Below are 14,016 nucleotides of genomic sequence, written 5' to 3'. Positions count from 1 at the left end.
TGATATTCAGTATCCACATCTAGGCTCTTGCTCTAAGGGATTAGGTTTGAGTAAACTATTGGGTTGACTAAGCAATGAATTTAACAAGAGATTAAGGATTCATTAGTTTGATGTTTGGTAAAATCTGACCCCACAATCTCACAAAACCATAAAATCATTTCTACCCTTTCCACTCACAAACCAATATTTATTTACAGCTTTCATTCCAATAGTCTTAACCTTGAATTCACATGACAAATTATGAAATTGGAATTATTTTTTAGTCACGAATAGTCAATAAATGCTTATTTTACCTTCTAATCCCTGTGGATACGATATTTTTACTACTTGAACGGCCGGTATACTTGCCGTGTTTGAGACCGTTGATAGAATTAAACGAAATTTCAATTATAACAAAAGTACTTCAACGGAAATCTCAACAAGTTTTTGTATCCCACCCTTCGAATGCCTCCAACGTAGCGAGGAGATTAGTTACTGTTATTAGCGGTGAATACTTAAGGGACGAACAAATAAAAAATAAAAAATATTCTTAGCATTAAATTAAATAAAATATGATTTAATTTAATCAAAAGTTGATTAATTAAATGTGATTTAATCATTTGATAAGAAAAATAATTAAGTGAAATTTAATTAAATAAGACATAGGTTTATAAAATTATTTTGAATTTTTATTTATTTATGTATTTAATTTTTTTAATCTTCTTAGGAGTTGCCATGTGAATTAATAACATACACTTGCTAGACTTTTATTTTTTTTAATAATGGAATGTGTGTCCACATAACTTGCCACATGAAATCAAGTTACACTAGAAATCATCATTCAATTTAGCAATTTCTTGATAACATAAAAAAAAAGTTCAAATTCAATTATATATTTCAAAATAAACTTGTTTTAATACTTAATTTTACCCCCACTTTAATAGTAGTAGGCCCTCAAAGTGGAAACGTAATTTGTTTTCAAAGGTCACAATCTATTAGGATTATTTTGATTTACTCTGTCCACCTCAACAAATTACATTACATGACACATTATTGACTTAGTTACACGTGGCATAATTTGACGTGGCACCTTTAACATCTAACAGTGGAGACCAATTATTACAGATAAACAAAAAAAGACAAACGTAGCTAAAATGTGACAAAAACTAGAGAGGAAAAAAAAACTAAAATGTAAAAACAAAACATATAACCTTAAAAAAATACAATGACAAAAAAAATATTTATAGGCGCTCAAAACAAATTATATTATAATCAAGTATTTATAATAAATAAATATTTTAAACATATATAATATATTATTAATTTATAACAAATATTTTGTATTGTAGTACAATATTATTTTAATTATTAATGACTCCTTTTAAAAGTATTAAAATCAATTTCAAAAGACAAATGAGAAATTTTAAAAAAAAAAAATCCTAAATTCACTCCTAAATCCTAATAACAACGTTGTCGATAAAAATACAATATCTCTTACAAACATTCTCCTTCAAAATAATTATTATTGAAAGGATCATTACAAAATTTAATTTTAAAGTGAACTAGCCAGACATTGATAATAATAAATAAATAAAAAAAGGTGAACTAGCAAGACGTTAGACGATTACGCAACAGTAAACTGATGTACCAAAAGAAAACACTGGACACAATCACGGACATTAGGTTATCGAGAGAAGTAGGTAATAGGTTTTATTTGATATCATACCTTGGCCTAATTCCCTAACATTGTCATTTTAATTCGTTTCAAAGATTCTGGCAATCGTATAAAATTTAGATAAAACAATTCTTACACCTCTAATTTACAAACAAACGGATTTGAGAAGAACCATGACTTGATAAATGAAAACAAAATTGCTTTCAAGGTCAAAGATAGCCAACTGCGCTAAGCCCAAAACATAGCAAACTAACCGGCAGTGAAAACTTCAAATTTAAACCACACCTGCCAAAATTCAGAATCGCATGCCCAATTTGAAGTGCTAGAAAGACAAAATGATGGTTGGAAGAGCACTATTAAACAGTAGCTAGTAGACATGTGGTTGCCACGACTATTTGAAAAACAAAGCACATAAATCAAATAAAGGGAACCTTTATGGAATCCACGGCACCTCCCAGGAGAATTATTATTGGAATAACAGGAATTAAGCACAACCATCAGAACCAAAAGAGAAACAACAGACAAGGAGAGAATAAAAAATTGCCTTTAATCTTTTAATCAAGTTGCTAGAACAAAAGGTGAAAAGAGGGATTCATGAAACTTAGGAATTCATCATGCAATCAACAAGTAGCTCAATAATAGAACAAAAGTCCTGCAGCACAAGGGCACAAAACATTTCAAAATTGAGACATTTTTTTCAGATGAATTATGATTACCAAACTACAACAACAATTTAGCAGCTGTTCATTCAAATTGCATTTCCTATGCAGCATCCTCTTCCCATCCCCAATCAACTTAAAAGGATCACACCACAGAAAAAGTGACTTATCATCATCACTTCATCAGCATATTGGTCAAAACATCATGGTGCCGCAAGTTGAAAGAGGCATCTCAGAAAACACAGTCTTGAAAGAATATAACATGATATTATAAACAAATCAAATAATTCAGTTCACGGGAAACAAAGCATCATTCTTGTCCCAGTCCACTGCTACAGTTAGTGATTGCCAACTGGTAAAAGCGCACAACACATGTTTGATTCAATTCCACACCGAAAAAATAGCACTCTTCATTCCTTGAGCCACCATTTCCGAACAAGCAAAACACAGCTTCTATTGATGTTGAATCAATCCATATAATACTCTCCGACAGAGAGGGGAAACTGAAAACTACAATTGCTTCTATATTTGCTAGTTACATGCTATTTACAGTATGAAATGAATCTAAAAAAAAGAGTATTTTTAGCAAAATTGGCATCACCTATCATCAATCCAAGACCCAAGTCCTGCTATGGCTCCGCGAGCTTCTATTGAACAATGAACTCACTTGGCTACGGCTTCTACTCACGGACCCATGTTCAGAAGAGTTCCTAGAACCGATTCTTCCAAAGAATGAAAAGAAATTGCGAATAACCCTACCAAACCCTCGACTCTCCCTAACCCTATTGCTTCTCACCGACCGAGAAATTCTCCTCGGAGCACCGTTCGCGTTCATCCCGCCGTCCATCTCCGTGTACACCACCGGGAAGTGATTATCGCCGCCCCTACGACCGCCGGAGAATCTCCCCACGGCGAATCCCCCGCCGGGGAGCCTCCAAATCGTTAACCCTATGGCCTCCTCGTCGATCTGGCTCGGAACCCTAGTTTCCAAATCGGAGGGAAGCTCGTGGCGGCACACGGGGCACGAGTTGCGCATGGAGAGCCACGGGAGAATGCAATCGGAGTGGTAGATGTGCTTGCACGGTAACTCACGCGCCTCCGCGTGAAGCTCAAACGCCTCCTTGCACACGGCGCAGTGCGCGTCGGTTTGGACCAGCGCCTCTCCGATCTCGACCGTCGGCATGGACTCGATCGCCGCCTTCGACGCCGGCGGATTCTCCGGGCGGCCGAAGCCGTTCATCTCGATCTGCGCGAACTGCTCCAGGAGGCGGTCGAAGCCGGAGCCGAGGAGGAACTCCGACATGGTGGGCGGGAGGGGGCGGAGGCCGGAGCCGTCGCCGTCGTCGTAAAACAGCTCGAAGGAGGAGGCGGCGGCGGCATCCTGGTCGGCGTCGTCGGCGGGGCCGCGGAGGACGATGACAGGGTTGAAGGGGGAGCGGTTGGCGGCGTCTCGGCGGCGGCGGCGGAAGCCCTGACGGCGGAGAGAAAGCGGGTCGTGGTCGGGGAAAGGGCTGAGGCGGTGGCGCGGGGAGGCGTCGGCGGGTGGTCGGATCTCTTCGACGAAGCCTGTCTGGCAGTGGGGGCAGGCGACGGTGGGGTGCGCGGAGAGGTGGACGAAGCGGGTGCAGCTGTAGCACCAGTACGACGCCGTTCCGTGTTGCGTTTCCGAATTCATGTTTTTGGTTTTGACCGAATAGAGAGTGTGCGATGGGTTGAAGGGTAGAGCCTGAATTTAAAAGCAATATGAGTAACGTTTGCGTGTTTGCCCACGCGTTAAGACCTACTCGAACATACATCGCAACTTCTCACTTCTTTTCTTTTCTTTTTTCTTTTTTTTATTCTTCTTACTGTGTAAATCGAACTCACCTCTTCCTAACACCACTTTTCTAGCTGTCAACAAAATAACACCACTTTTCCATAAATACTTTTTCCTACTTTTTAACAATACTTATTTCTATCTACTTTAATAGTACTCTCCATTTTAAACATACAGCTATATTAAATAATTAAAACATCAATTTTATGGTGTATAATTGTTTTATTCTATTCAAATAAAATCATCTATACTAATAAATATTATATTTATTTTATATCGTAATGAAAAATATTTAAGTCTCATCGATTTTATACTATTAAATTAAATTTTAAATTTAAATTATTTTTTAAAATGATATTAAAATTATTTAAATTTATTCTAAAAGAGTCATTCATTATTGATTCATGTACCAGATTCAATAATAATAGATATGAACGAGTATTTTAAGAAAAAATTCAAGTCTTACCAATCTTAAATTATTAAAAAAATATATCAAATCTAATATTATTAGATATTATTTATTATTTTATTAATTTATCATACCATAAATTATTCAACTACTACAATCAAAACTATTACTTAAAAACGTAAATTTAATGTTGTTTTTAATATGTAAAAACTTTTAGTCAATTTATGCCTTAATTATATAGAAAAATATATCTTTTGAAAACAAAAATGATATTTGAAAGACTTAAAAATGTAATGAAATAAAACCTTTAAATAAATATTTAAAAAAAATCAATTAAAGAAAATTTATAATTCCAGAACTTTCCAAGTCAATGATAAGTATTTATGTTAAGTTTTGAAAAGATAAAATAAAGTTTTAAATATCTTCGAACTTCACTTATTTTTTAAAATTTTTAAATCACGAGGTAGACTTTTGGAATCCAAAATTAACCATAAATAATGTGAGAAATACAGTGAAGAAAGGATATTTATTGTTTTTGTATAATATATAGTATTTTTCTAAAAACACGTACATTTCTTTAAAATTAAGTGTAAGTCAAATATGTATCAGAATTAGAAACAATAATTTAGTAAAATACAAAAGATGGGGGCGACTTGCGGAGGAAGATAAAGAATTAAGAAAGAAGAATGGTTTTGGGTTTTGACAGAGATTGAGTCTTTTTAATTAATTAATAATTAGATTGAGGGCGTAAGGGATGATGTGACGAGGGCGTGACCAAACCGAACCCTAAGCGAGGAAGAAGAAATACGAGTGTTGACCGTTGACCGCCAGAGAAGAGACGCCGATTTTGATATTTGAACGTAAATTTTTTAAATGTTTAGCAAAAGCCGTTACTGTTGCTGCCACCGTCTAATTTAATGTTAAGATTAGATTCCTTAAACGAGGAAAAAGTGTGTGTTCTGTTCTGTGTGCTGTGTGCTGTGTGGTCCTTCATCTCCATGTGTTGTCTTCACTTTTCCATTTCACAACTCTCTTCTTCACCATCTTCGCCTTGGCCCCACCTTCACGCTCCCAAAACCCTTTTTCTTTTTCTAATTTCATTTCTTCCTTCTTCTTACTACTATTCTTGTTCCCTACTAATCTCACACACCTTATAGGCTTATACTTATCCATGTTTTACTAAAATGATTTCTTTTTTAACATTGTTAATCTTTTTTTCGGATTTAATTACACACACGTGTTGAATACACGTTATTGTTGACCATGTAAAACATAAGCTTAGTTCATTCTAGATCTCTTTCGCCTTCCATGCTGTGACGATTTTAATAATGTTGCATGTGACGTAAACGAGTTAATTTGGAGAGTAGGAAAAGTCAAATGTATAGGCACCACTAATCGGTTGAACGAAACCGTGGAATTTGGATTGCACAAAACAGCCATATTCAGTATTCACCGTTTTCATTTTGGTGGATGATGCTGACTTCGGCCTTTCAGCTCACCTATATCTTATATCTTATATATGAATGGGAATAATAACTAAATCAATAATGATTAGTATTTTATACGTACACTATTTGAACATTGTTCAACGCAAGTTTAAGAAGATGATGATCATGTACTAGGAGGAACAAGACACTGCCATGGACCATTGAGGAGGGGTCTTTATGTGTTCGTAATGATGCTTTAACAATCAAGTTAGCAAGTGGTGAAGTCAATGGTGAAGGTTTAATAATAATAATAATAATATATACCTTTGCCATGATTCTTCTCTGTTATACATGCTACATTGATTTACGGTTATCCACTTATGTTTATAATTAAGGTTCTTTATGAATAAAGGAGGGTATATTTGCTATTAGTCACGAGGGATTCTCATATGTGGAAACTTTACGATTAGATATTGGGTTTATTTGGTGATTGGCCCGTTCATCTACTCTATTTTTTTTATGTATTAAAAAAATGATAAATAAAAAATTACGACATTGAAATAATATCTTATCTCATCCATTGAAAACTAAAAATTAGAAAACTTTTTCATATAATATAAATATTTGAATTTCTATTCTTTGACTGCAAGAGCATTAACCACTTTGTTTATATCTCAAGAGATATTCACAAAAATAACCTCTAATTTCAAGTCATCAACTTATTGATATTGCTGACAATATCATAATGTTTGTGAAGATAACTCCTATGATCCAACTTTTGAATCATGGAAACTATCCTATTGTAATCTGATTCACAAATTATGTGTCATTAACTTGAGTTTCAGTACAATTCCAAACATTTCACTATCGTCAACAATTATGCACGAATTGAATCACCATTACTCGTCAAGCTTGTAAAACCACTCTTTCAACCTCCTATTACATCTCTCGCAACACCTCAAAATCCCATAATTAACTCTTTTGTCACTCAACCAACTACCACTTCATTCAACTTTAGTCTCAGTATTCAGGGGGAACCAATATACATTCTTTTCTCAACTCCTCCTCTACTTCAAATATAGGAGATTATCCACAATAGTTATCTCAATATGATGTATCACCTATTGAATACGTTCAAAATTGTGGGTTAATTTAAAATAAATATGCTTCTTAATTATGACTAATTAGCACTAGCTCATGATACATACATTTAAAAAAAAATACACTCCCTTTTCCTTTTTTGAAAAAAAAATTAAGATACTCTTCTAATTAGTTTTGTTTTAAAAAAATTATTTACAAAATTATCTTTTTCATTCACTTCCTTCCTTCATTTTTCCTTTTTTTCTTTTAGTTTATCTAATCTTTATTTTTTTTCTTTTCATTTTTTGGTTATTAATTTATCTTTTCAACAATTAAGATAGTCATACATTGTCTTTATATTTTTTAAATTATATTTTTCACTTTTAACTTTATCATTTTTTTAACCTTCTTTTTCACTCTATTTTCATTGTTCCCTACATTAAATATAAGATACAAATTAATGTGTTAAATTATAATTTTTATTTATAATCATTTTATAATTTATTTAATATTACTTATACACAACAAGAAGAAATATCTCTTAAATTTTTTTGCCAATACATGCATTGGTAACATATACAATTGATGCTAGAGGTATTCAGTTGAATTTATATTTCTTTTTCATACTTTTAGAAGCTTATTTTTTGTGTTCTAGAAATTATTAATTTTAGTGTTACGGAAGTATGTAAAAAACACACTTTTGAGAAATTTGTAAACACTTACTGTCGCACATCAATGTCACTACTAGTACTTGGGTGCTTGTAAGAACTGAAAAATAAGAGAAAATAAAGAATGCATATAAAAACTGAAAAAAGAGAAATAAAAAGATGTATATGAGAAAGGGAAAACAACAAGCAAGAAGGGAATATATGTGAAAGGAATAATTAGTATAATAATTAAGGTATATTATTAAGTGAAATTGTATATGAAAAAAGTTATTAGCATTTTAGACTTTGGTTTCTGTATTGTATATGATAAACTAGTGTAATAACCATATCTTGGACGGGTTAAGTTTATAGTTTATAAATTTTATATATTATATTATAGTTTTAAATTATTTTAAATTTTACAAATATAAGTAAATATCATATTTAAATATTTATATATACACTAATAAATAATAAACATTGATATATTTTTACATAATTGTATAATAACACATGTCTTGTATATTTTATAATTCTTAAAATTATATGGTAGTAGAATATTTTACTATAATCATAGTTTAAAGTGTTTATTTTATAATAATAAGTTAAGTTTAATTGTTGTTTATTATAATTTATCTTAATTACATTTCAATTTTCAAGTAATGAAATTCAAGGAGAGAGATAATTTGTAACAAAAAAGTAACTATTATTGTTTTTAAGTCTCAATTAAAATACCTAAGCTTCAATTACATGTAGGTGATTATAATTAATATATATATGTATATAGATTATAATAATAACGATATAATTTTTACTAAGTATTACATCGCTCAATAATTTTATATTAAATGTAAATTTTGTAAATCTAACTGTTAGATTGAAAGTTCTTTCATCTTAGATCATATATATATATAAAATTTTATATTAATTTAAAATGATTTGATATTTTATTATTATAAAACCAAATTAATGTAATATATAATATTTTAAAATATACTAAAATTTGAACACTTTAATTACCTTCAAGTTTGATATAAACATATAAAGTAATATAAATTTTCAATAACGACTAGATTTACAAAATTCACATTTAATATAAAGTTATTGAACGGTGTAATATTTAATAAAAGTTACACCGGTATTATTATAACCCTCATTATATATATATATATATATATATATATATATATATATATATATATATATATATATATATATATATATATATATATATATATATATATATATATGCAAAATATATATATATATTTTATTTTTTATACATTTATTCCACTTGCAAGCACAAGTTGGGTGAAAAATATCACAATCAGTAAATTTGGATCAAAGTGAGCAAAATCGAAAGCGAAAGCCTTAGTACGCATACCAATGTGATGCTCAAGGGAGGAACAAGAATAACTTTGGCAAATACCTTTTATCTAACAAATAAAAAATATAACTCAAGATGCTTTGTACCAGAATGAAGAATTGAATTGTGAGCTAAGACTATTATATTGAGATTGTCACATAAATTATAAGTATGGTATGAGGAACAACAAATTCAGATAGTAAAGATTGAATCCAAAGAACATTTGCAGTAACTAAAGCAAGGTTGTGATACTCAATCTCAGTATTGAGTCGTGTCACAATGGTTTGCTTTTAGGACCACCATGACATAAGATTGGGACAAAAAGAAAAATGAACACACCAGAAGTAGATATGCAATCACCAGGATTTGCAACCCAATTCAACATCACAATCGGTTGTTAAGGAGAAGCAAGGCAGATGTAGAAGTAGGAAACAGATGCAGTCCCCAAGTAATGATGTCTTTCAAATAATGCAATATGTAGGGGTGGGTTTATCAGCCAAAAGGTCTGCGGAATGGCCTATTTAGCCTGCGACTCTTGTAGATACATGCTCATTTTTTAAAGTTTTATATGATCTTGATGATTTTTTTGCCATAGTTTGACTTTGTAGGCTTAATTTAGAAAGCTCACGGGTTAAAAACATTGAAACTTAACAATATTTATTTTAAGACATTAACACTTTAATATTTAATGTATTTTGACTTTTAGAATTTCAAAATATTAAGATTTAGAATTTTGATATTTAGTTAGTGAATTTGTACTTTTAAATTCTCAAAACATTCAAATTTTAATGTTTTTTTTAAGAATGTGTAAACATTGATATGTTAAGGCTTTAACTTTTTATTTAAAATGTTTGATATTGTTTAATATGTATTTATATTCTTTTTAAAGTATTATTTTTCTTTCTCATATTTCAGTAACTTAAAAAAGAGAGTTTTTTTTAACAAACTTGATAGTTTTTTTTTTTTTAAATCCAAATTTTCATTGATCCTACGAACATGTTCATGTATATGTGAGTTTCATGGATTAGGTTTTGGTCAATATCTTTTGGATTGTTTATTTCATGGATTATGATTATCTGGTCCAATAAAAATGTGGACTTTACACGTTGTGCCTTAAATGGATCAAATCAGTTCATATATTCATCCTTATCAATATGTATTTAATTACACTTTAATGATCTTCAAGAAGAAGACATATATTGACAAACTTTATTAATAGTGAAGTTATTTCCAAGATGAGTAATTGTTGTATATTGAAGAGATCCAACAATAAATATGTAGAAAGATGCATTGAACAAAGGATTATAACGAACTTTAGTCAGTTTACAACCTCTTACCATTAGTTAAGAAATAGATTTAGCCCCCAACACATTAGTTTTTGAAAGAATATTTTGAATATAATTTGAGTGTAAGATAAAGAGAGCCATCAAATTGAGGACGGACTTCAATCCTTGCTATAAAAATAGTCCATATCACCAACATTGAGTTTGTTGAGTGAAGATTAAGAAAATAGTTGTTGAACAAGAGTCTAAACGAGTGATGTATTGTTGCATGAAATAATAATGTTATCCATGTGAACTAAACAATTGACTTTATAACCATTTATAAAATATATAAATAATATATAATAGATCACATTTGCTAGATGTGAAGTGAAGATATAATAAGGTAGTTTGTAACCTTTGAACCCAATCTCATGATGTTTGTCTAGGGCTAAAGATAGTCTTTATTAGTTTACATATAATTTATTTTATTATTTATATTATATATTATTTTGCTAAATCACTTTAAATGCAATCATATATTTTACTTTTTTTTAATCAAGTGAGTGAAAGACAACTCAATAAACTAAAATTATTTTAGCATATTTTAATAAAATATATTTAAAAATCTAATGATTAATATCCTTTAATAATGTTAAGTTAAAAACTTCAAACTCTATAGTTTAATATATCTAATATGACGATGACAATATAATATTAATATCTCTCAAAGAATAATAATGTAATTTATTATAATTTTAACAAATGAAGAGAATATAATGCAATATTTGTATATGAAAGGATTGAGATTTAATACTCTCATATTTTCGAAGAAAATAATGTAATTTGATTATGTTTTGAAAAATACAAATAGTTATATTTTATTTTTAAGAATTTAACATATATATATATATATATAGAGATAACATATACCGTGAAAACATGTTTTATTATAAGAGATGAAAAAAATAAATCACAACTTTTAAATTATAGATAAAAAAATTTAATAGTTAATATTAAAATTTAATTATACATACTTGCAAAATTATTATTATTATACATTTAACAACTATTAATATCACAGCCACTCATCATTACAATTGTTACTAATATTATTATTGTTATTGTTATTGTTGTGGAGTCTAACAAGTTAAACAAAATGAGCTTCCCACCAGCAAACTAATGTGGGTTGAGCTTCTAGAATCTAGACTCAATACTTTTCTATTAACATAACACATTGAAACTCATACTTATTTTATTTTTCTAAAAGCACCTGTTATTTATTTTTAAAAATAGAATTAATTAAATTAATTAAATATTTTAAAATTTTAATTAACTAAATTAATCAAGTCAATAAAATAAACAATAATTACACAACTATATTTATTTTATTTTACTAAAATCTAATGTTACGTCAACTACATGTAAATTAGCTTACCACAACACTTTTTTTAATTTAACTCTATTTTTTTTTCACATCACAATTATTTTATCGGATAAAATTTAAAATTATAAAACCAAAATACAATAACTTAATCATTCGTCGTATATTGTGATAATTAATATGTTTTTGCCACCAACTGTACTGTTATTCTTTATCAATTAGTGTGAGTAGGCACACAAAATAACACTCATAAAATAAAAAAAAACAAAAAAAAAACATGTTATGTTTGGATGAGTGGAAGGCGAGTGAGAGGGGAAAAAATTGAAATTGAAATTGAAGTGAAAATGGAAGGAAAATAAACAATTTTTTTTTCATTTTTCAAAGTTATTTATTTATTTTTTATTTTCCTTTCAAACAAAACAAAAATATCATATTTCGTGTTCTTTTTTATTCTCTCTATTTTCTTACCTTTCACTTTCTTCATTTCCAAACACAAGCTAAGTAAATAATGTAAATGTTACTGGCTTATAATAAATTGTTTTAATGCAAAATGTTTATTATTGGTGTTCTTATTATTGATTTAAAATTTGAAATTAGTTTGGTCCTCTTTATAAGATTTAATTTATTTTTTTATAAAAATATTCTTATTAAGTATATATCTAAACAAACAATTTATTTAAAATTTTATATAATAAATTTTTATTTAATATAAATTTATATTATAAGTGCTTAAAATTTTATATAAGTTATATTTGAATATACATGTTAAGAAGTACAAATACAATTTTAAAGTACTTAGATATATCATTAAATACTTGTAAGGTGTTATTTTATTTTAAAAATTAAAAAAGTTACAAATTCAATTTTGACTGAAGGTAAAATAAAAATGTAAAAAGTAAAAAAATAATTTAAAAAAAATTGACATTATACATCATAATAATATTAAAAATGTTTTAAAAAATGTTAGTCACCATCGATCCAATTTTATTTTATAAAAAATAAATTAATAATAAAATACGATAAATTAATTATATATATAATCATGATTAAAAATTAAGATTTATAATTTTTAAAAATTAAAAAACATTTCTATATATTTTATAAAATATTTTTTTTTAAAAATTATTGTATAAATATCAACAACAAAATTATTTCAAATGTGTTATTTTAAAGAAAAAATAAAGTTGAGTTTTTTTTTTATAATAGGGAATTTGGGAGGAAGAGATAGAAAAAATTTGGGAAAGAGAAAAAAAATAAAAACTTTTAGATAAAGAAACAAAAGCTTTTAGATGAAGTGATGAAAAAAAATATATAACTAAATTTTAGTAAAAATATTAAAAAATAAAAATAAAATTTATTTACGTTAATAACAAGATATAAACTTAAATATCTTTTAATATGTTTTTATATAGGTTAAATAATAAGTTACACTAAACACCTTATCAAAATAAGTTAAAAATATCTTATGAATTACTAACAAAATATTTTATAAATTTGTCTGAATACTCTTATAAACTTTTTTAAAATAGACCCAAATGTATTTTTGAGTTTAAGAAGCAAGCAAGTTTTATTTAATTCATGTCTTAAATATAAATAATCTCATTTTTTATTCTTAAAATACACAAAATTCTCTCTCTATATATATATATTAAATATCTCATTAATTTATGAGTAGGTTTGAAAAGAAATAGAAAGTGAACACATATTTATTAACTCTAAAAAAACTAACTTTTCCTAATTGTGCTGAATTAGTTATCTAAGTTATTTAAAAAAGAATAATAAAGATATGAAATTGTGGATCTTCAAAGTATATCCAAACACACAGTCACTAAAATGCAGAAAGTATTTATACATCAATTGAGAATTGGAAACAAGTAATCTGAATAACAAAAGCCTAACGAACCAACAGACAATTTTGGCATGTAAGTTGCCTACACTTAGTATTACAAGTGACATGTGGGTAGGCAAAGAAAAAAGAATAGTAATAAAATATGGAAATTAAAATGATGATATTTATAACAAGAAAGCTTAACTGAACTGAATAAAGAGGGGTAACTGGTGCGAAAATTACTGTACCAATTTACTCATATAGCGAATCTAATACACCAACGTGTCAGTTGGTGACAGCTTCTTGTAATGGAACACGAGAGAAAATGAAAATAAACGCCATTCTCTTTCTTTTTCAATGGCATCAGTCGGTTATCACTTGGTCAATTACCCCTAATATTTAGGAAATAAATAAAATATGCGAAATAAAATGGAAACTCTGATAACTAAAAAAAATAAAAATAGAAACCAAATAAATTGGTTTG

General features: G+C 28.5%; 1 protein-coding gene across 1 annotated transcript; it reads right to left on the bottom strand.

Moving 5' to 3' along the window:
• Positions 1 to 2,184: 2,184 nt before the first annotated feature.
• On the bottom strand, positions 2,185 to 4,036 carry LOC109798800 (E3 ubiquitin-protein ligase RDUF2). Its single transcript, XM_020359198.3, has one exon. It carries the CDS (start codon positions 3,986 to 3,988, stop codon positions 2,921 to 2,923), a length of 1,068 nt encoding a protein of 355 aa, XP_020214787.1. The 5' UTR covers positions 3,989 to 4,036; the 3' UTR covers positions 2,185 to 2,920.
• Between the last annotated feature and the right edge of the window lie 9,980 nt (positions 4,037 to 14,016).

The sequence above is a fragment of the Cajanus cajan genome, chromosome 8 (genome assembly GCF_000230855.2).
Source record: "Cajanus cajan strain Asha chromosome 8, NIPB_CcT2T_4, whole genome shotgun sequence".
In the NCBI taxonomy this organism is placed as follows: domain Eukaryota; kingdom Viridiplantae; phylum Streptophyta; class Magnoliopsida; order Fabales; family Fabaceae; genus Cajanus; species Cajanus cajan.
Note: the sequence above shows the minus strand (reverse complement) of the source record. Positions and strands in the feature narration are given on the sequence as shown.